Raw genomic sequence first — 24,055 nt, 5'->3', positions numbered from 1 at the left:
GTGATGTAGACTCCAGTGTATTTTATGTAGGAAAACACTTGGGAAGGTTCAACATACTACACAAAACAGATTTTAGACACCAGAGTTATGAGACAAGACCAATAAGTTCCTTTTGATGTTTATTGTACAGACTCAACAGCATCCTTTGGAAAAACCTGGAAGACAAGACATTTTTATATTTAATACCAGAAAACAAGTTTCTTACAGCAAACACACTTCCAATGTTTAGTTTGAGATCCATTGTCGCCAATGTTCTAATGTTTTCAAGCACTGAGCACAAACTTTGAACTGAGCATCTAAAATAAAACACAATTTCCTTTAATTCACTAAGAAACTAGACGGGAAAACATCCTCGAAGTGCCAGTAATTCAATGTGGTTTCAGACAAAATGGCTTATTTTTCAGACTGGATTCACCAGAGTCGATAAGATGGGGAAAAAAGTTGAGCATCATTAACCACATTGTGTTAAACAGAAACTGGACACTTAGGAACTTGAGAAGATACCCATAAACAATGTTCAAATGGTTTTGTTCTCAATCGTTGCACTGGTATAAAGCTGATAAAGGCAGTAGTCAACCAACCCTGACAACACAAGACCCGATTCATCTAGTCAAGATCTTGGATTCAAAAGTGAACAAACTTGGGCGAAAATAAAATCCTAAACACACGTCGGCTTTCCAGAATCGGGGTCAGAGTCTACGGACATCAGTCGTGTCCCCCAATAATCTTTCCTTCGTCCCTAAGTGTGCCCATGTTCACTTGCACTCCTCACTCGAAAGGAAAAAGGCCGTTATAAGAAATAGGATGGAAACTCCCATCTAACCCATAGCCTCCAATCCAATGCTTAAATACATTGCTCAAAAAAATAAAGGGAACACTTAAACAACACAATGTAACTCCAAGTCAATCACACTTCTGTGAAATCAAACTGTCCACTTAGGAAGCAACACTGATTGACAATAAATTTCACATGCTGTTGTGCAAATGGAATAGACAAAAGGTGGAAATAGGCAATTAGCAAGACACCCCCAATAAAGGAGTGGTTCTGCAGGTGGTGACCACAGACCACTTCTCAGTTCCTATGCTTCCTGGCTGATGTTTTGGTCACTTTTGAATGCTGGCGGTGCTCTCACTCTAGTGGTAGCATGAGACGGAGTCTACAACCCACACAAGTGGCTCAGGTAGTGCAGCTCATCCAGGATGGCACATCAATGCGAGCTGTGGCAAGAAGGTTTGCTGTGTCTGTCAGTGTAGTGTCCAGAGCATGGAGGCGCTACCAGGAGACAGGCCAGTACATCAGGAGACGTGGAGGAGGCCGTAGGAGGGCAACAACCCAGCAGCAGGACCGCTACCTCCGCCTTTGTGCAAGGAGGAGCAGGTGGAGCACTGCCAGAGCCCTGCAAAATGACCTCCAGCAGGCCACAAATGTGCATGTGTCTGCTCAAACGGTCAGAAACAGACTCCATGAGGGCCCGACGTCCACAGGTGGGGGTTGTGCTTACAGCCCAACACCGTGCAGGACGTTTGGCATTTGCCAGAGAACACCAAGATTGGCAAATTCGCCACTGGCGCCCTGTGCTCTTCACAGATGAAAGCAGGTTCACACTGAGCACATGTGACAGACGTGACAGTCTGGAGACGCCGTGGAGAACGTTCTGCTGCCTGCAACATCCTCCAGCATGACCGGTTTGGCGGTGGGTCAGTCATGGTGTGGGGTGGCATTTCTTTGGGGGGCCGCACAGCCCTCCATGTGCTCGCCAGAGGTAGCCTGACTGCCATTAGGTACCGAGATGAGATCCTCAGACCCCTTGTGAGACCATATGCTGGTGCGGTTGGCCCTGGGTTCCTCCTAATGCAAGACAATGCTAGACCTCATGTGGCTGGAGTGTGTCAGCAGTTCCTGCAAGAGGAAGGCATTGATGCTATGGACTGGCCCGCCCGTTCCCCAGACCTGAATCCAATCGAGCACATCTGGGACATCATGTCTCGCTCCATCCACCAACGCTACGTTGCACCACAGACTGTCCAGGAGTTGGCGGATGCTTTAGTCCAGGTCTGGGAAGAGATCCTTCAGGAGACCATCCGCCACCTCATCAGGAGCATGCCCAGGCGTTGTAGGGAGGTCATACAGGCACGTGGAGGCCACACACTACTGAGCCTCATTTTGACTTGTTTTAAGGACATTACATCAAAGTTGGATCAGCCTGTAGTGTGGTTTTCCACTAGAATTTTGAATGTGACTCCAAATCCAGACCTCCATGGGTTGATAAATTTGATTTCCATTGATCATTTTTGTGTGATTTTGATGTCAGCACATTCAACTATGTAAAGAAAAAAGTATTTAATAAGAATATTTCATTCATTCAGATCTAGGATGTGTTATTTTAGTGTTCCCTTTATTTTTTTTGAGCAGTGTATTTGTGGAAAGAATTGAAGTGCACACATCAAGAGAGAGAGAGAACGATCTGAGCTGGAGCAATGATCGAAGACCAGGTCATTGTGTAAAAGTGAAAACTGATCCTAGATCAGCGCACTGAGACACACACATCCCCAGAAGTTCAATTTGAGTCCCAAATGGCACCCCAATTCCCTATATAGTGAACTACTTATGGGTTGAACTAGTACACTATATAGGGAATAGGGTATCACTTGGGATAACCTGTAGGAGTGTTTCCCATCTCACCTTGACACCCGCCCCCGGCATTTCCCCCCCAGGATATCCCCCCCAAACTCTGTCCTAAAGACCCCAACGTGTGAACATTTTGGTGTTAGCGCCAACAATACAAAGCTTGTTGATTATTTGAATCAGCTGTGTAGAACTGGGGGGGGGGGGGGGGAGTGCATCCCCTGGGGTCCCGAGGACCGAGGTCGGGAAACGCTGCCTTAATCTAGTCACCTCTAGTTCATCCTCCTGATGAGTCTGTTGATCTGGTCCTCCCTGTTTCCAGCATCGCCTCCCTCCACGAAGTGAGTCGTCTTCTTGTTCATGCCGCCGCGGGGTGAGGACAGTTTGAAGGGCCACAGGAAGTTGTTGGCGGGCTTGAAGTTCTTCCCGACGGTGTAGATCTCATGGATCAGGTCCTCCACACAGATGATACTGTATTTACCTGGAGGGACAAGGACAGAGTGAGGACTGAGTGTTAATGTGTTTAAAAAGGGCAATCTGCAGTTTAAATAATTTTTTATCCCTCGGCTCTTTGATTTGAACTCAAAATGATACGACATATGGAAGGACTGACCATCCAGGAGATTATCAATTTAATCAAATTTGAATGTGACAATTCAGTGCATTTGGAAAGTATTCAGACACCTTGACTTTCTCCACATTGTTCGTTAGCCTTATTCTAAAATGATGTAAAAATCTTCAGCAATCTACACACAAAACCCCATAATGAAAAAAAATATATATATAATAAAGCGAAAACAGGTTAACTTCTGGGAAAATGCAGAGCGCCAAATTCAAATAAATTACTATAAAAATTTAACTTTCATGAAATCACACATGCAATACACCAAATGAAAGCTACACTTGTTGTGAATCCAGCCAACGTGTCAGATTTTGTTTCTGAGCGCCGTCTCAGATTATTGCATGGTTTGCTTTTTCCGTAAAGTTTTTGAAATCTGACACAGCGGTTGCATTAAGAACAAGTGCATCTATAATTCTATGTTAAACATGTATCTTTCATCAAAGTTTATGATGAGTATTTCTGGTTAGTGATACAATCTCTCCATTTCTGCTTTTTGTGACTCTTATCTTTGGCTGGGAAAATGGCTGTGTGTTTTTTGGACTTGGCGGTGATCTAACAATCATATGTTGTGTTTGATGTAAAGCAATTATTATTATTATTTTTTTTTTTTTAATCGGACACGATGGGTAGATTAACAAGATGTTTTTCATTTCCTGTATTGGACTTGTTAACCTCTTATGGCTGCAAGGGAAAGTATTGAGTAGCCAGTTAAATCGTGCCCATTTCAAACGGCCTCCTACTCAATTCTTGCTCGTACAATATGCATATTATTATTGGATAGAAAACACTCTAGTTTCTAAAACCGTTGGAATTATTTCTCTGAGTGAAACAGAACTCCTTCTGCAGCACTTTTCCTGACCAGGAAGTGAAATGTCAGAAATCGATGCTCTGTTCAACTTCTTGCCTATACATGGGCATAAGACGTAAGAGCCTACGTACATTTCATACACCTTCCCCTGGTTGGTCAAGAGGTGGTGAGAGAAAAAAATGTGTGTTTATCTTGGTCTAAGGTGGAATAAAAGCTCTTTCTTTGACGTGACCGTCCACTTCCGGTTTCTGGAGCGCGCAAAGGGGACATGGATTTGGCTTCTTTTTAGCTGTTGTTATGAACGAATAACTTCTCCGTCTTAGATTTTTTTTGATACATGTGTCCATATCATCGTAAAGTATGTTTTTTCAATATAGTTTAATCAGATTATTGAAATTTTTTAGGGAGTTTTGCCGTGATCCGTTCTCTGACTTTGATTACGTTGGAGATATATGTAGCACTTGGCAAGTGCCCATGCTAAATGAAGAGGGGAATTTGCCGTTCCAGTTCAAAACAACGACTTTTCTGGACAAAGAACACCGTGTCCAACATTCTGACGAAAGATCACCAAAAGTAAGAAACATTTTATAATGCTATTTCTAATATCTGTCGTGCATGTGAACTGGTCGTGGGCGCCCAAGTGTTTCTGGCTATTGTGGCTACGCTAATATAACGCTACATTTTGTTTTCGCTGTAAAACATTTAATAAATCGGAAATATTGTCTGGAATCACAAGATGCCTGTCTTTCAATTGCTGTACACTATGTATTTTTCAGAAATGTTTTATGATGAGTAATTAGGTATTTGACGTTGGTGTCTGTAAATATTATGGCTGCTTTCGGTGCAATTTCTGATTGTAGCTGAAATGTAAACTATGATTTATACCTGAAATATGCAAATTCTTTGAAAAAAACATATGCTATACAATAAATATGTTATCAGACTGTCATCTGATGAAGTTTTTTCTTGGTTAGTGGCTATTTATTTCTTTATTTGGTCGAATTTGTGATAGCTAGTGATGGAGTAAGAAACTGATGGAGTTAGAAAAGTGGTGTCTTTTGCTAACGTGGTTAGCTAATAGATTTACATATTTTGTCTTCCCTGTAAAACATTTTAAAAATCGGACATGTTGGCTTGATTCACAAGATGTGTACCTTTCATATGCTGTATTGGACTTGTTAATGTGTGAAAGTTAAATATTTAAAAAAATATATATTTTGAATTTCGCGCCCTGCACTTGAGCTGGATGTTCATAAGTGTACCGGTGTCGGGCTGCCGCCCAAACAGGTTAATGTGTGAAAATATCACATTTCAAAAAAATATTTTTGAATTTCCCGCGCTGCCTTTTCAGCCGAATGTTGTCAAGGGGTTCCGCGAGCGGAACGTGTGTCCTAGAAAGGTTAAGCACATCCTGTTCCCATTGATCATCCTGAAGACGTTTCTACAACCTGATCCCAGTCCACCTGTGGAAAAAGCAATTTATTGGACATGATTTGAAAGGGTACACCTGTCTATAAAAAGGTCCCAGAGTTGACAGTGCATGTCAGATCTGTCAGTAGATCTGAGATCTAATTGTGATGAGAATAAAACTATTTCTAGAGTGTTGAATGTTTAAGAACACAGCCATAAATGGGAAATTGGAAAAAAAATATTGCACTGCAGACTAACTAGGGCTGGCCGTCTGACCAAACTGAGCAATCTGGGGAGAAGGGCCTTGGTCAAAGAGAAGAGCAAGAACCTCACAGTCACTGACATAGCTTCTCTGTAGGGATGGGAGAAGCTTCCAGAAGGACAACCATCTCTGAAGCACTCCAGGAATCAGGCCTTTATGGTAGAGTGGCCAGACAGAAGTCACTCCCCAGTAAAAGACACATGACTGTCTGTTAGGAGTTCGCCAAAAGGCACCTAAAGAACTCAGACCATGAGACTATATTCTCTGGTCTGATGAAACCAAGAGTGAACTCTTCAGCCTGAATGTCAAGCGTCCCTTCTGGAGGAACCCTGGCACCATCCCTACGGTAAAGCGTGGTGGTGGCGGCAGCATCATGCTGTGGGGAAGTCTATCAGCGGCAGGGACTGGGAGACTAGTCAGGATCGAGGCAAAGATGAACGGAGCAAAGTACAGAGAGATCCTTGATGAAAACCTGCTCCAGAGCACCCAGGACCTCTGGGGCGAAGGTTCACCTTCCAACAGTAGAACGACCAGAAGCACACAGCCAAGACCATGCAGGAGTGGCTTTGGGACAAGTCTCTGAATGTCCTTGAGTGGCCCAGCCAGAGCCTGTACTTGAAACCAATAACATCCCTGGAGACCTGAAAATAGCTGTGCAGCGACACTCCCCATCCAACCTGACAGATCTTGAGAGGATCTGCAGAGAAGAATGGGAGAAACTCCCCAAAAACAGGTCTGCCAATCTTGTAGCGTCATAGCCAAGAAGACTCGAGGCTGTAATCGCTGCTTCATCAAAGTACTGAGTAAAGGGTGTGAATACTAATGCAAATGGGATTTCATTTGTTTTTATAAATAAGCACGCAAAAATTCCAAAAACTGTTTTTTGCTTTGTCATTATGGGGTATTTGGTGTAGATTGCTGAGGGGAAAAACGATTTAATACATTTTAGAATAAGGCTGTAAACTAACAAAATGTCAAGGGGTCTGAATACTTTCCAAATGCACTGTATATAGCAGATGTTATTGCTGGTGTAGAGAAGTTTACAGCTAAAGGTTATTGTACAGTAATGGGATATCCATGTTCCAAATCACTAAACGCAGTGGCCTATTCTGCCATTTCAGATCGCAGTCTTTTTCTCTGTGGTTTCAGACAAATTGGCTTATTTTTCAGACTGGATTCACCAGAGTCGATAAGATGGGGAAAAAAGTTGAGCATCATTAACCACATTGTAGTTATACAGTTTGAATGACAGGACAATCATTACAGTGCAGATTTGTCCCATCATGTTCGGGATCATATTGGCCCCAAAGGCAACCCATCTTGTCTATTATGGGCGCTTGAAGCGACTCAGTCCCGTATAAGTAAATGCGTACCCAGGGCCTTGTCGACCAAGGCGTTGTCTGTGAGGGCGATGCGCTGCTTGGTCATCCTGCCATGGCCACGCTTGTAGATCAGCTCGCGAACAGACTTCAGGTTTGGGTACCTGGGAAACAAGAGCAGGAAAATAAGATCTGTGAAACAGCATGCAGGTAGCGTAGTCACAACGAAACAGTGAGAACTACTGCAGCTGCACCCAACATTTGGTTCATTTCATACTGGACACGCCATTAGTACTATCAATGTGGTTTCAGACAAATTGGCTTATTTTTCAGACTGGATTCACCAGAGTCGATAAGATGGGGAAAAAAGTTGAGCATCATTAACCACATTGTGTAAAAATTCCAGACAATCACTGCAGCAGAAGTTAAGTTGTACCACTACCTTAAATCAGTGCCAAGTAAAGAAACACAAAACCATAAATGTCAAATTCAACCGGGCTGTCCACATCAAAGCAGGGGTGTATTCATTAGTACAAACCTGTTTGCAACATGAAAAGCTCCGCTACGAAAACGAGCATTTCTTGTTGGCCAATTCAGGTTAGTTCCTCCCTACATTGGACCGTTGGCTTCCTAGTGAATACATTGTGGTAGTAATGTCAGCCTTACCCCCAAGCGATGTAGGGCTCGGCGATCCTCAGCATGTTGATGGAAGCCTTGTTCAGTTTGACGAACACTCCGTTGAAGATCTGACGCAGACGCATGAGCTGGAGGACCTTGCGCACCTTGGGACTGACACCGTTGATACTGAAAGGGGGGGCAGGGGAGAGCGGTACAGTGTTAGAATTGTTCAGCACAGCATCACTTCTCTTAATTTCAGTCGGCTTTTAGTTTACATTCAATATGGTTTCAGACAAATTGGCTTATTTTTCAGACTGGATTCACCAGAGTCGATAAGATGGGGAAAAAAGTTGAGCATCATTAACCACATTGTGTAGAAGTTTGAAGGACAGGAAGACGACATGGTCACCAGCTATACCAAGTAACAAATAAAATCAATGTCCAGGTAACGACTTAAATAGATCCATGTTTTACCCATCACCTGAGTAATGGTGTACGAGACAGACATGGAAATCTGACAAAAATAACAGGGATAAAATATGCATTTAGCGGTCTAATCCACAGAAACATACCCCCTGATCCTGATGACGAAGGCCAGCTTGGGCTCAGCTGGGACGTAGAAGTTCCCAACCTTGCGGGCTGTCCGCCCCATGCGGATCTCACGCCGGTACATCTCCCTGTACTCCTTGTGGTACTTCTCAGCCCTCTTGTAGATCAGGTGCCTGGTCACCTTACGAGTCTGGGGATATAAGGCATCAACTATGAGTCAGAGCAGAACATCACAGCTAGGTAACACCTCTTGTTAACTTCACAGTATGACCAGAGTTAGTTTTTCAGCAGGATGTGGGGCATTCACCCACCACTGTACAATGTAGAGAAAAAGGCCAATTCAAGAGGGTGCTACAAAATGTCAAAACGTACTTTAGTTGTGTCATTATAAATGATAGACTGCAATATTATAACCTCGGACTTGACAGTGTTTATCAAATAAGTACGTTAATTTGCTTTGACTTTTGCTAGTTTAGACGGTGCCACTCTTGGTTGTATATCTTCCAAATTTAGTGTTGGATCAATGAATTTATACATATTTGTATAAACCTGGAATTCATTCATCATTTTATGGCTGAACATAGTTTAAACTGATCAAATACATTTTATTTGTCACATGCACCAAAATACAACAGGTGTAGTAGACCTTACAGTGGAATGCTTACTAACAAGCCCTTCAACGACACAGTTTCAATGTTACCATCTGACAATGATTATTTAGGACATTTCTATGTGGTTTCAGACAAATTGGCTTATTTCAGATTGGTTTCACCATAGTCGATAAGATGGGGAAAAAAGTTGAGCATCATTAACCACATTGTAGGTATACAGTTTGAATGACAGTGGGTAGCTATTAACCCCACACACACAACCAGACAGTACATCAACTGCATCTAAGGAGATTCTATGCCTGCTAGTTAGGTTAGTACTTGGGTTAGTTCAAACTTACTTTTTTTTCGGCAAGCATCTTCTTGATCCGCATGGTCTTCATGGTGGCGAAGGCCTTCCGCCTTTTCAAAAGGCTCTCAGGGACCGCCGGAACCTTTTTTCTGCAAGAGGCAACACTTTGTTTAGAGTATGGGGAAAATAGTTTAACATGGAAGTCACTGACTGAGGAATAATAACTTAACGAACCAAACATGTTGCGAAAACTGTTAGCGTTACCTAGCTAGCCATTTCCAAAACGTGAGCCCGACGTGAGTTAACCTGGCTTGTTAGTTTTGCCGGGCGAAGACAGACGCAAAGTCTATTTTGTGATATTGCTGGGCTCAAACAGCGAAATAATCATAAAATATACTTTACAACTCATTGACAATATGCAAGTAAAACTACGAGCCACGCATATAGGTTAAAACATGTGCAAATGGATTCGCAAGCCGGGAATGTTTCTAAACACATCCAGGCCCGAGTCAACCAAATCAACAAAAATATCGTAGAGTAAAAAACGCCACTCAACACTACCGACGCGACAAACATGTTCTTTAGCTGGCGATAACTAACTAAATGTCAAATAACGTTGGCTATTTGTTAAATTAGTAGATGGGCATAGATTCTGGCAGAGAAGAAATCACTTACTCTACGTCCGCCATTGTGTCCACCGAGAAAGAGAAATTATCTCATGCGCATGCGCGAGTTAAAAGCTTGTAGGACCCCAGTCGCTGTCTATTAAACTGCCTGAGAAGAATTTCCTCTTGCCGCTAATCTCGCAGTGTCTGCCCTCCAGTGGCGATTTTAGCATGTAAATCTTGGTGGGACAAACTCAACATGAGAAACGGTGCACACGAACTGTTAGGAACTACATTTTTATTTATTTATTATTGAACCTTTTTTTAACTAGGCAAGTTAGGGTTAAGAACTAATTATTATTTACAATGACGACCTACCAAAATGCAAAAGGCCTCCTGTGGTGACTAGGATTAAAAATACAAATAAATTAAATAAAAATATAGGACAAAAACACACATCACCACGAGACAACACAACACTACATAAAGAAAGACCTAAGACAACAACATAGCATGGCAGCAACACATGACAACACAGCATGGTAACAACACAACATGACAACAACATGGTAGAAACACAACATAGCAGCAGCACAACATGGTAGAAGCACAAAACAGGGTACACACATTAATGGGCACAAACAGCACAAAGGTCAAGAAGGTAGAGACAGCAATACATCACACAATACATCACGCAAAGCAGCCACAACTTACAGTAAGAGTGATCGAGTCTTTGAATGAAGAGATTGAGATAAAACTGTCCAGTTTGAGTGTTTGTTGCAGCTCGTTCCAGTCCCAGGGATGTTTGTGCTTTGGGGACCTTTAACAGAGTGTGACTGGCAGAACGGGTGTTGTATGTGGAGGATGAGGGCTGCAGTAGGTATCTCAGATAGGGGGGAGTGAGGCCTAAGAGGGTTTAATAAATAAGCATCAACCAGTGGTTCTTGCGACGGATTTACAGAGATGACCAGTTTACAGAAGAGTACAGAGTGCAGTGATGTGTCCTATAAGGAGCATTGGTGGCAAATGTGATGACCGAATGGTAAAGAACATCTAGCCACTCGAGAGCACCCTTACCTGCCGATCTAAATGATGTCTCTGTAATCTAGCATGGGTAGGATGGTCATCTGAATCAGGGTGAGTTTGGCAGCTGGGGTGAAAGAAGAGCGATTACGATAGAGGAAACCAAGTCTAGATTTAACCTTAGCCTGCAGCTTTGATATGTGCTGAGAGAAAGACAGTCTACGGTCTAGCCACACTCCCAAGTACTTGTATGAGGTGACTACCTCAAGCTCTAAACCCTCAGAGGTAGGAATCACACCAGTGGGGAAGAGGGGCATTCTTCTTACCAAACCACATGACCTTTGTTTTGGAGGTGTTCAGAACAAGGTTAAGGGCAGAGAAAGCTTGTTGGACACTAAGAAAGCTTTGTTGTAGAGCTTTTAACACAAATCCGGGGACATAAAGCTGTCCCAACAGCGGAGCTTTCTTTTCAGCACCATGGAGTGAATCCTTACCACTGTTACACCTGGTTATCAGCGGAGCCGTGTCTGGAAAAAAGTAACTGCTATTCATGTGTATTTACATGGTTCTGACATTCAAAAACTTGGTATATTTGGAAAGAATACATCTGGGAGATTATGAGGAAATTATCAGAAGATAGGAGTTACATACTGTAGTTAAAAATACACAAGATCAAGCACACACCAAATAAATAAAACATGTATCTGATTTTGAAAGTCATCTTTCATTGACAAGCTATAAGTGAATTATTGATGACTAGAGCTGGAAACACATCAGATGGCTTCCACAACATGTGAACAATTTCAGAAAGAGAAAAAGGGATTGATAGACCTAACAACTAGAAATGGGCAGATATTTTAGTAAGTGGTGTCAGGTGTGGTCACGGGACGTTTCCAAGTGTCTCTAAACCTCTCCAAAGTGGCATATGTCTGTAAATTAGATAATTCCAGTGCTATTACATATTTGCAATCCATAAATGCTATTTGTTCAGTATAAAAACACAATTTCTACCATATCAACCTCACTCAAACATTGTGGTGGTGTTATGGGGAATTCAGGGTACATTCAAGTGTCCTTTCAACCTCTCCAAAGTGTCCGAATGTGTTCATTTCACTGTTTTTGCCCACTGGATGTACCTAAAAGTTATTTTTTCACTATAAAAACTAAATTTCTACAACACCAACGTCTCTCAAACATTGTGGTGGTGTCGGGGGATATCCAGGTGTTTATTTAACCTCTCCAAAGTGCCGGAACGTTTAGCCAAGACATATCCAATGTCTTGATACAAACATCAAAAACTAAACTGTTTACAAAAACAATATAAAAGCTACAGATATACAGTACCAGTCAAAAGTTTGGACACACCTACTCATTCAAGAGTTTTTCTTTTCTACATTGTAGAATAATAGTTAAGACATCAAAACTATGAAATAACACATATGGAATCATGTAGTAACCAAAAAAGTGTTAAACAAATCAAAATATATTTTATATTTGAGATTCTTCAAAGTAGCCACCCTTTGCCTTGATGACAGCTTTGCACACTATTGGCATTCTCTCAACCAGCTTCATGAGGAATGCTTTTCCAACAGTCTTGAAGGAGTTCCCACATACGCTGAGCACTTGTCTACATTTCCTTCACTCCGTGGTCCAACTCCTCTCAAACCATCTCAACTGGGTTGAAGTTGGGTGATTGTGGAGGCAAGGTCACCTGATGCAGCACTCCACCACTCTCCTTGGACAAATAGCCCTTACACAACCTGAAGGTGTGTTTTGGGTCATTGTCCTGTTGAAAAACAAATGATAGTCCCACTAAGACCAAACCAGATGGGATGGCGCATTGCTGCAGAATGCTGTGGTAGCCATGCTGGTTAAGTGTGCCTTGAATTCTAAATAAATCAGTGTCACCAGCAAAGCACCCCCACACCATCACACCTCCTCCTCCATGCTTCACGGTGGGACCCACACATGCAGAGATCATCCGTTCATCTATTCTGCGTCTTAGAAAGACACGACGGTTGGAAGCAAACATTTCTAATTTGGACTCATCAGACCAAAGGATACATTTCCACCAGTCTAATTTACATTTACATTTAAGTCATTTAGCAGACGCTCTTATCCAGAGCGACTTACAAATTGGAAAGTTCATACATATTCATCCTGGTCCCCCCGTGGGAATTGAACCCTGGTCCCCCCATGGGAATTGAACCCACAACCCTGGCGTTGCAAGCGCCATGCTCTACCAACTGAGCCACACGGGACCATGTCCTAATGTCCTTTGCGCGTGTTTCTTGGTCCAAGCAAGTCTCTTATTATTGGTGTCCTTTACTAGTGGTTTCTTTGCAGCAATTTCAACCATGAAGGCCTGATTCACTCAGTCTCCTCTGAACAGTTGATGCTGAGATGTGTCTGTTGAATTCTGTGAAGCATTTATTTGGGCTGCAATCTGAGGTGCAGTTAACTCGAATGAACTTATCCTCTGCAGCAGAGGTAACTCTGGGTCTTTGACTGACCTTCATGTCTTAAAGTAATGGACTGTCATTTCTCTTTGCTTATTTGATCTGTTCCTGCCATAATATGGACTTGGTCTTTCACCAAATACGGCTCTATTCTGTTTATCAACCCTACCTTGTCACAACACAACTGATTGGCTCAAACGCAAGGAAAGAAATTCCACAAATCAACTTTAACAAAGGCACACCTGTTAATTGAAATGCATTGGTTTAACACTTTTTAGTTCCATATGTGTTATTTCATAGTTTTGCTGTCTTCACTATTATTCTACAATGTAGAAAATTGTAAAAAATTAAGGAAAACCCTTGAATGAGTAGGTGTCCAAACTTGACTGGGACTGTGTAAAAAAAATAAAAATACTAAAAATGGCTGGTAAACATTGAGATGTGTGACACAAGTACATCACTAATCCATTGTCATTAACATTGTAACGCATAACATTCCCATTTTTATCCAAAACTACAACCATGGGGGGAATAAACTGTTTACTTCTTTTTAACCAAAAATAAACTAGTTAAGACGGTTACGAACAAATTCTTATTTACAATGGAATCTAACCAGGGTCTGTAGTGACGCCTATAGCACTGTGATATAGCCTGGAATCAAACCAGGGTTTGCAGTGACACCTCTAGCACTGAGATGCAGTGCCTTAGACCACCGCGACACTCAGGAGGCCATTTATATTAGTGAACTTTGAGGGATTTTAATTAATGCATTTATTAATTCATGCAGATGTAACAGTATTTAACTTTAGTCCGTCCCCTCGCCCCGGGCGCGAACCAGGGACCCTCCGCACAGTCACCCACAAGGCATCGTTACCCATCGCCCCACAAAAGCCGCATCCCTTGCAGAGCAAGTGACTTCACCGATTGAAATGCTATTAGCGCGCACCACCGCTAACTAGCTAGCCATTTCACATCGGTTAGACAGACATGTGACAAAATGTTCCCCATCCATTTTTTACTGTTAATAATGAGGTAGAATAAAGTTCACTATAACGGAACAGAATAACTATTTTCCTCATCATGGAGCTGGCATAATATGGACATCGTATGTAAACAATGACCGTCACACTGGATTCAGTGTGACGGTCATTGTTTACATACGATGGTTTTTATTTTTTTTAAAGTTTATTTAAAAAAAAAAAAAATACGTATGTCCTTTTGTATTTTTCACAGTGGTCCTCAAAGTTCACTGTAATACAACATCTTAAAAAATAAAGATAAAATGTAGACCAAAAAAAAGGTAGCTGAAGTATTTTTTAATGCGGTAATTAACATAACAATAACATAAGGTAGAACAATAACAGATTAAAAATATAAAATAAGAACACGAGAAGGTAAGCATACTATACACAGGGTCAGTTTCAGTACCGTATTTACAATGTGCAGGGATACTGGAGTGTTGGAGGTAGATATGTAGAGGGGTAAGGTGACTATACACAGGAAGTTGCTGGCAGGCTTGAAGTTCTTCCCGACTGGATCAGGTCCTCCACACAGATGATACTGTATTTACCTGGAGGGACAAGGACAGTGAGGACTGAGTACATATGTGTTTAAAAGGGCAATCTGCAGTTTAATTCAAAGAGCCGAGGGATAAAAAATAAAAATAAATCTAATTGATAAGACATAAGGATTCACCATATAGGAGATTATCCATTTAATACAATTAATGGTCACATTCAGTGTCTCCTGAAAGTATTCAGACCCCTCGACTTATTCCACATTTGTTACTTTACAGCCGTATTCTGAAATATGTCAACAAAAAAATTTGAAATCCTCAGCAATCTACTCACAACGCCCCCTAATGACAAAGCGAAAACAGTTTAAGAATTCTGGAAGGGCACACGTGTCTATAAAAGGTCCCAGTGCATGTCAGATCATATGTTCGTAGATCCGAGATAGAAACAATTCTAGGAGTGTTGAATGATTCAGAGCACAGCTATAATTGGGGGGAAAAATAATGCACTGCAGACTAACTAGGGCTGGCCGTCCGACCAAACTGAGCAATCTGGGGAGAAGGGCCTTGGTGAAAGAGAAGAGCAAGAACCTGACAGTCACTGACATAGCTTCTCTGTAGGGATGGGAGAAGCTTCCAGAAGGACAACCATCTCTGAAGCACTCCAGGAATCAGGCCTTTATGGTAGAGTGGCCAGACAGAAGTCACTCCCCAGTAAAAGACACATGACTGTCTGTTAGGAGTTCGCCAAAAGGCACCTAAAGAACTCAGACCATGAGACTATATTCTCTGGTCTGATGAAACCAAGAGTGAACTCTTCAGCCTGAATGTCAAGCGTCCCTTCTGGAGGAACCCTGGCACCATCCCTACGGTAAAGCGTGGTGGTGGGGAAGTCATCATGCTGTGGGGAAGTCTATCAGCGGCAGGGACTGGGAGACTAGTCAGGATCGAGGCAAAGATGAACGGAGCAAAGTACAGAGAGATCCTTGATGAAAACCTGCTCCAGAGCACCCAGGACCTCTGGGTCGAAGGTTTACATTCCTACAGTACAACAACCAGAAGCACACAGCCAAGACAACACAGGAGTGGCTTCGGGACAAGTCTCTGAATGTCCTTGAGTGGCCCAGCCAGAGCCTGTACTTGAAACCAATAACATCCCTGGAGACCTGAAAATAGCTGTGCAGCAACTTTCCCCATCCAACCTGACAGATCTTGAGAGGATCTGCAGAGAAGAATGGGAGAAACTCCACAAAAACAGATGTGCCAAGCTTGTAGCGTCATACCCAAGAAGACTCAAGGCTGTAATTACTGCCAAAGGTGCTTCAACAAAGTACTGAGTAAAGGGTGTGAATACTTATGCAAATAGAAATCATTTTTGTTTTTATAAAAATGCAAAAATTCCAAAAACTGTTTTTTGCTTTGTCATTATGGGGTATTGTGTGTAGATTGCTGAGGGGAAATACTATTTAATCAATTTTATAATAAGGCTGTAAACTAACAAAATGTCAAGGGGTCTGAATACTTTCCAAATGCACTGTATATAGCAGATGTTATTGCTGGTGTAGAGAAGTTTACAGCTAAAGGTTATTGTACAGTAATGGGATATCCATGTCCCAAATCACTAAACGCAGTGGCCTATTCTGCCATTTCAGATCGCAGTCTTTTTCTCAGTGTGGTTTCAGACAAATTGGCTTATTTTTCAGACTGGATTCACCAGAGTCGATAAGATGGGGAAAAAAGTTGAGCATCATTAACCACGTTGTGACATTTGAATGACAGGACAATCATTACAGTGCAGATTTGTCCCATCATGTTCGGGATCATATTGGCCCCAAAGGCAACCCATCTTGTCTATTATGGGCGCTTGAAGCGACTCAGTCCCGTATAAGTAAATGCGTACCCAGGGCCTTGTCGACCAAGGCGTTGTCTGTGAGGGCGATGCGCTGCTTGGTCATCCTGCCATGGCCACGCTTGTAGATCAGCTCGCGAACAGACTTCAGGTTTGGGTACCTGGGAAACAAGAGCAGGAAAATACTATCTGTGAAACAGCATGCAGGTAGCGTAGTCACAACGAAACAGTGAGAACTACTGCAGCTGCACCCAACATTTGGTTCATTTCATACTGGACACGCCATTAGTACTATCAATGTGGTTTCAGACAAATTGGCTTATTTTTCAGACTGGATTCACCAGAGTCGATAAGATGGGGAAAAAAGTTGAGCATCATTAACCACATTGTGTAAAAATTCCAGACAATCACTGCAGCAGAAGTTAAGTTGTACCACTACCTTAAATCAGTGCCAAGTAAAGAAACACAAAACCATAAATGTCAAATTCAACCGGGCTGTCCACATCAAAGCAGGGGTGTATTCATTAGTACAAACCTGTTTGCAACATGAAAAGCTCCGCTACGAAAACGAGCATTTCTTGTTGGCCAATTCAGGTTAGTTCCTCCCTACATTGGACCGTTGGCTTCCTAGTGAATACATTGTGGTAGTAATGTCAGCCTTACCCCCAAGCGATGTAGGGCTCGGCGATCCTCAGCATGTTGATGGAAGCCTTGTTCAGTTTGACGAACACTCCGTTGAAGATCTGACGCAGACGCATGAGCTGGAGGACCTTGCGCACCTTGGGACTGACACCGTTGATACTGAAAGGGGGGGCAGGGGAGAGCGGTACAGTGTTAGAATTGTTCAGCACAGCATCACTTCTCTTAATTTCAGTCGGCTTTTAGTTTACATTCAATATGGTTTCAGACAAATTGGCTTATTTTTCAGACTGGATTCACCAGAGTCGATAAGATGGGGAAAAAAGTTGAGCATCATTAACCACATTGTGTAGAAGTTTGAAGGACAGGAAGACGACATGGTCACCAGCTATACCAAGTAACAAATAAAATCAATGTCCAGGTAACGACTTAAATAGATCCATGTTTTACCCATCACCTGAGTAATGGTGTACGAGACAGACATGGAAATCTGACAAAAATAACAGGGATAAAATATGCATTTAGCGGTCTAATCCACAGAAACATACCCCCTGATCCTGATGACGAAGGCCAGCTTGGGCTCAGCTGGGACGTAGAAGTTCCCAACCTTGCGGGCTGTCCGCCCCATGCGGATCTCACGCCGGTACATCTCCCTGTACTCCTTGTGGTACTTCTCAGCCCTCTTGTAGATCAGGTGCCTGGTCACCTTACGAGTCTGGGGATATAAGGCATCAACTATGAGTCAGAGCAGAACATCACAGCTAGGTAACACCTCTTGTTAACTTCACAGTATGACCAGAGTTAGTTTTTCAGCAGGATGTGGGGCATTCACCCACCACTGTACAATGTAGAGAAAAAGGCCAATTCAAGAGGGTGCTACAAAATGTCAAAACGTACTTTAGTTGTGTCATTATAAATGATAGACTGCAATATTATAACCTCGGACTTGACAGTGTTTATCAAATAAGTACGTTAATTTGCTTTGACTTTTGCTAGTTTAGACGGTGCCACTCTTGGTTGTATATCTTCCAAATTTAGTGTTGGATCAATGAATTTATACATATTTGTATAAACCTGGAATTCATTCATCATTTTATGGCTGAACATAGTTTAAACTGATCAAATACATTTTATTTGTCACATGCACCAAAATACAACAGGTGTAGTAGACCTTACAGTGGAATGCTTACTAACAAGCCCTTCAACGACACAGTTTCAATGTTACCATCTGACAATGATTATTTAGGACATTTCTATGTGGTTTCAGACAAATTGGCTTATTTCAGATTGGTTTCACCATAGTCGATAAGATGGGGAAAAAAGTTGAGCATCATTAACCACATTGTAGGTATACAGTTTGAATGACAGTGGGTAGCTATTAACCCCACACACACAACCAGACAGTACATCAACTGCATCTAAGGAGATTCTATGCCTGCTAGTTAGGTTAGTACTTGGGTTAGTTCAAACTTACTTTTTTTTCGGCAAGCATCTTCTTGATCCGCATGGTCTTCATGGTGGCGAAGGCCTTCCGCCTTTTCAAAAGGCTCTCAGGGACCGCCGGAACCTTTTTTCTGCAAGAGGCAACACTTTGTTTAGAGTATGGGGAAAATAGTTTAACATGGAAGTCACTGACTGAGGAATAATAACTTAACGAACCAAACATGTTGCGAAAACTGTTAGCGTTACCTAGCTAGCCATTTCCAAAACGTGAGCCCGACGTGAGTTAACCTGGCTTGTTAGTTTTGCCGGGCGAAGACAGACGCAAAGTCTATTTTGTGATATTGCGGGGCTCAAACAGCGAAATAATCATAAAATATACTTTACAACTCATTGACAATATGCAAGTAAAACTACGAGCCACGCATATAGGTTAAAACATGTGCAAATGGATTCGCAAGCCGGGAATGTTTCTAAACACATCCAGGCCCGAGTCAACCAAATCAACAAAAATATCGTAGAGTAAAAAACGCCACTCAACACTACCGACGCGACAAACATGTTCTTTAGCTGGCGATAACTAACTAAATGTCAAATAACGTTGGCTATTTGTTAAATTAGTAGATGGGCATAGATTCTGGCAGAGAAGAAATCACTTACTCTACGTCCGCCATTGTGTCCACCGAGAAAGAGAAATTATCTCATGCGCATGCGCGAGTTAAAAGCTTGTAGGACCCCAGTCGCTGTCTATTAAACTGCCTGAGAAGAATTTCCTCTTGCCGCTAATCTCGCAGTGTCTGCCCTCCAGTGGCGATTTTAGCATGTAAATCTTGGTGGGACAAACTCAACATGAGAAACGGTGCACACGAACTGTTAGGAACTACATTTTTATTTATTTATTATTGAACCTTTTTTTAACTAGGCAAGTTAGTTAAGAACTAATTATTATTTACAATGACGACCTACCAAAATGCAAAAGGCCTCCTGTGGTGACTAGGATTAAAAATACAAATAAATTAAATAAAAATATAGGACAAAAACACACATCACCACGAGACAACACAACACTACATAAAGAAAGACCTAAGACAACAACATAGCATGGCAGCAACACATGACAACACAGCATGGTAACAACACAACATGACAACAACATGGTAGAAACACAACATAGCAGCAGCACAACATGGTAGAAGCACAAAACAGGGTACACACATTAATGGGCACAAACAGCACAAAGGTCAAGAAGGTAGAGACAGCAATACATCACACAATACATCACGCAAAGCAGCCACAACTTACAGTAAGAGTGATCGAGTCTTTGAATGAAGAGATTGAGATAAAACTGTCCAGTTTGAGTGTTTGTTGCAGCTCGTTCCAGTCCCAGGGATGTTTGTGCTTTGGGGACCTTTAACAGAGTGTGACTGGCAGAACGGGTGTTGTATGTGGAGGATGAGGGCTGCAGTAGGTATCTCAGATAGGGGGGAGTGAGGCCTAAGAGGGTTTAATAAATAAGCATCAACCAGTGGTTCTTGCGACGGATTTACAGAGATGACCAGTTTACAGAAGAGTACAGAGTGCAGTGATGTGTCCTATAAGGAGCATTGGTGGCAAATGTGATGACCGAATGGTAAAGAACATCTAGCCACTCGAGAGCACCCTTACCTGCCGATCTAAATGATGTCTCTGTAATCTAGCATGGGTAGGATGGTCATCTGAATCAGGGTGAGTTTGGCAGCTGGGGTGAAAGAAGAGCGATTACGATAGAGGAAACCAAGTCTAGATTTAACCTTAGCCTGCAGCTTTGATATGTGCTGAGAGAAAGACAGTCTACGGTCTAGCCACACTCCCAAGTACTTGTATGAGGTGACTACCTCAAGCTCTAAACCCTCAGAGGTAGGAATCACACCAGTGGGGAAGAGGGGCATTCTTCTTACCAAACCACATGACCTTTGTTTTGGAGGTGTTCAGAACAAGGTTAAGGGCAGAGAAAGCTTGTTGGACACTAAGAAAGCTTTGTTGTAGAGCTTTTAACACAAATCCGGGGACATAAAGCTGTCCCAACAGCGGAGCTTTCTTTTCAGCACCATGGAGTGAATCCTTACCACTGTTACACCTGGTTATCAGCGGAGCCGTGTCTGGAAAAAAGTAACTGCTATTCATGTGTATTTACATGGTTCTGACATTCAAAAACTTGGTATATTTGGAAAGAATACATCTGGGAGATTATGAGGAAATTATCAGAAGATAGGAGTTACATACTGTAGTTAAAAATACACAAGATCAAGCACACACCAAATAAATAAAACATGTATCTGATTTTGAAAGTCATCTTTCATTGACAAGCTATAAGTGAATTATTGATGACTAGAGCTGGAAACACATCAGATGGCTTCCACAACATGTGAACAATTTCAGAAAGAGAAAAAGGGATTGATAGACCTAACAACTAGAAATGGGCAGATATTTTAGTAAGTGGTGTCAGGTGTGGTCACGGGACGTTTCCAAGTGTCTCTAAACCTCTCCAAAGTGGCATATGTCTGTAAATTAGATAATTCCAGTGCTATTACATATTTGCAATCCATAAATGCTATTTGTTCAGTATAAAAACACAATTTCTACCATATCAACCTCACTCAAACATTGTGGTGGTGTTATGGGGAATTCAGGGTACATTCAAGTGTCCTTTCAACCTCTCCAAAGTGTCCGAATGTGTTCATTTCACTGTTTTTGCCCACTGGATGTACCTAAAAGTTATTTTTTCACTATAAAAACTAAATTTCTACAACACCAACGTCTCTCAAACATTGTGGTGGTGTCGGGGGATATCCAGGTGTTTATTTAACCTCTCCAAAGTGCCGGAACGTTTAGCCAAGACATATCCAATGTCTTGATACAAACATCAAAAACTAAACTGTTTACAAAAACAATATAAAAGCTACAGATATACAGTACCAGTCAAAAGTTTGGACACACCTACTCATTCAAGAGTTTTTCTTTTCTACATTGTAGAATAATAGTTAAGACATCAAAACTATGAAATAACACATATGGAATCATGTAGTAACCAAAAAAGTGTTAAACAAATCAAAATATATTTTATATTTGAGATTCTTCAAAGTAGCCACCCTTTGCCTTGATGACAGCTTTGCACACTATTGGCATTCTCTCAACCAGCTTCATGAGGAATGCTTTTCCAACAGTCTTGAAGGAGTTCCCACATACGCTGAGCACTTGTCTACATTTCCTTCACTCCGTGGTCCAACTCCTCTCAAACCATCTCAACTGGGTTGAAGTTGGGTGATTGTGGAGGCAAGGTCACCTGATGCAGCACTCCACCACTCTCCTTGGACAAATAGCCCTTACACAACCTGAAGGTGTGTTTTGGGTCATTGTCCTGTTGAAAAACAAATGATAGTCCCACTAAGACCAAACCAGATGGGATGGCGCATTGCTGCAGAATGCTGTGGTAGCCATGCTGGTTAAGTGTGCCTTGAATTCTAAATAAATCAGTGTCACCAGCAAAGCACCCCCACACCATCACACCTCCTCCTCCATGCTTCACGGTGGGACCCACACATGCAGAGATCATCCGTTCATCTATTCTGCGTCTTAGAAAGACACGACGGTTGGAAGCAAACATTTCTAATTTGGACTCATCAGACCAAAGGATACATTTCCACCAGTCTAATTTACATTTACATTTAAGTCATTTAGCAGACGCTCTTATCCAGAGCGACTTACAAATTGGAAAGTTCATACATATTCATCCTGGTCCCCCCGTGGGAATTGAACCCTGGTCCCCCCATGGGAATTGAACCCACAACCCTGGCGTTGCAAGCGCCATGCTCTACCAACTGAGCCACACGGGACCATGTCCTAATGTCCTTTGCGCGTGTTTCTTGGTCCAAGCAAGTCTCTTATTATTGGTGTCCTTTACTAGTGGTTTCTTTGCAGCAATTTCGACCATGAAGGCCTGATTCACTCAGTCTCCTCTGAACAGTTGATGCTGAGATGTGTCTGTTGAATTCTGTGAAGCATTTATTTGGGCTGCAATCTGAGGTGCAGTTAACTCGAATGAACTTATCCTCTGCAGCAGAGGTAACTCTGGGTCTTTGACTGACCTTCATGTCTTAAAGTAATGGACTGTCATTTCTCTTTGCTTATTTGATCTGTTCCTGCCATAATATGGACTTGGTCTTTCACCAAATACGGCTCTATTCTGTTTATCAACCCTACCTTGTCACAACACAACTGATTGGCTCAAACGCAAGGAAAGAAATTCCACAAATCAACTTTAACAAAGGCACACCTGTTAATTGAAATGCATTGGTTTAACACTTTTTAGTTCCATATGTGTTATTTCATAGTTTTGCTGTCTTCACTATTATTCTACAATGTAGAAAATTGTAAAAAATTAAGGAAAACCCTTGAATGAGTAGGTGTCCAAACTTGACTGGGACTGTGTAAAAAAAAAAAAAATACTAAAAATGGCTGGTAAACATTGAGATGTGTGACACAAGTACATCACTAATCCATTGTCATTAACATTGTAACGCATAACATTCCCATTTTTATCCAAAACTACAACCATGGGGGGAATAAACTGTTTACTTCTTTTTAACCAAAAATAAACTAGTTAAGACGGTTACGAACAAATTCTTATTTACAATGGAATCTAACCAGGGTCTGTAGTGACGCCTATAGCACTGTGATATAGCCTGGAATCAAACCAGGGTTTGCAGTGACACCTCTAGCACTGAGATGCAGTGCCTTAGACCACCGCGACACTCAGGAGGCCATTTATATTAGTGAACTTTGAGGGATTTTAATTAATGCATTTATTAATTCATGCAGATGTAACAGTATTTAACTTTAGTCCGTCCCCTCGCCCCGGGCGCGAACCAGGGACCCTCCGCACAGTCACCCACAAGGCATCGTTACCCATCGCCCCACAAAAGCCGCATCCCTTGCAGAGCAAGTGACTTCACCGATTGAAATGCTATTAGCGCGCACCACCGCTAACTAGCTAGCCATTTCACATCGGTTAGACAGACATGTGACAAAATGTTCCCCATCCATTTTTTACTGTTAATAATGAGGTAGAATAAAGTTCACTATAACGGAACAGAATAACTATTTTCCTCATCATGGAGCTGGCATAATATGGACATCGTATGTAAACAATGACCGTCACACTGGATTCAGTGTGACGGTCATTGTTTACATACGATGGTTTTTATTTTTTTTAAAGTTTATTTAAAAAAAAAAAAAATACGTATGTCCTTTTGTATTTTTCACAGTGGTCCTCAAAGTTCACTGTAATACAACATCTTAAAAAATAAAGATAAAATGTAGACCAAAAAAAAGGTAGCTGAAGTATTTTTTAATGCGGTAATTAACATAACAATAA

General features: G+C 41.8%; 1 protein-coding gene, 9 non-coding genes and 1 pseudogene across 10 annotated transcripts; all 11 read right to left on the bottom strand.

Annotated features, from left to right (window-relative positions):
- Window positions 1–102: 102 nt before the first annotated feature.
- Window positions 103–9,869, bottom strand: LOC120050909 (60S ribosomal protein L7-like). The gene is made up of 7 exons (XM_038997432.1): window positions 9,790–9,869; window positions 9,164–9,263; window positions 8,238–8,404; window positions 7,714–7,851; window positions 7,102–7,211; window positions 2,897–3,107; window positions 103–155 (listed from the first exon to the last, which is right to left on the bottom strand). Exons 1-6 carry the CDS (start codon window positions 9,801–9,803, stop codon window positions 2,899–2,901), a joined length of 738 nt encoding a protein of 245 aa, XP_038853360.1. The 5' UTR covers window positions 9,804–9,869; the 3' UTR covers window positions 103–155; window positions 2,897–2,898.
- On the bottom strand, window positions 371–462 carry LOC120051584. The gene has a single exon (XR_005477296.1). It is a non-coding gene; the product is annotated as a small nucleolar SNORD12/SNORD106 (small nucleolar RNA).
- Window positions 6,865–6,956, bottom strand: LOC120051597. The gene has a single exon (XR_005477308.1). It is a non-coding gene; the product is annotated as a small nucleolar SNORD12/SNORD106 (small nucleolar RNA).
- On the bottom strand, window positions 7,347–7,438 carry LOC120051583. Its single transcript, XR_005477295.1, has one exon. It is a non-coding gene; the product is annotated as a small nucleolar SNORD12/SNORD106 (small nucleolar RNA).
- On the bottom strand, window positions 7,945–8,036 carry LOC120051591. Its single transcript, XR_005477303.1, has one exon. It is a non-coding gene; the product is annotated as a small nucleolar SNORD12/SNORD106 (small nucleolar RNA).
- Window positions 8,944–9,033, bottom strand: LOC120051587. The gene has a single exon (XR_005477299.1). It is a non-coding gene; the product is annotated as a small nucleolar SNORD12/SNORD106 (small nucleolar RNA).
- Window positions 9,870–14,279: 4,410 nt separating the features above from the next.
- On the bottom strand, window positions 14,280–19,382 carry LOC120050280 (annotated as a pseudogene).
- LOC120051596 lies at window positions 16,384–16,475 on the bottom strand. Its single transcript, XR_005477307.1, has one exon. It is a non-coding gene; the product is annotated as a small nucleolar SNORD12/SNORD106 (small nucleolar RNA).
- On the bottom strand, window positions 16,860–16,951 carry LOC120051582. Its single transcript, XR_005477294.1, has one exon. It is a non-coding gene; the product is annotated as a small nucleolar SNORD12/SNORD106 (small nucleolar RNA).
- LOC120051590 lies at window positions 17,458–17,549 on the bottom strand. Its single transcript, XR_005477302.1, has one exon. It is a non-coding gene; the product is annotated as a small nucleolar SNORD12/SNORD106 (small nucleolar RNA).
- LOC120051586 lies at window positions 18,457–18,546 on the bottom strand. The gene has a single exon (XR_005477298.1). It is a non-coding gene; the product is annotated as a small nucleolar SNORD12/SNORD106 (small nucleolar RNA).
- Window positions 19,383–24,055: the final 4,673 nt, after the last annotated feature.

This window comes from Salvelinus namaycush, chromosome 7 (genome assembly GCF_016432855.1).
Source record: "Salvelinus namaycush isolate Seneca chromosome 7, SaNama_1.0, whole genome shotgun sequence".
In the NCBI taxonomy this organism is placed as follows: Eukaryota; Metazoa; Chordata; class Actinopteri; order Salmoniformes; family Salmonidae; genus Salvelinus; species Salvelinus namaycush.
Note: the sequence above shows the minus strand (reverse complement) of the source record. Positions and strands in the feature narration are given on the sequence as shown.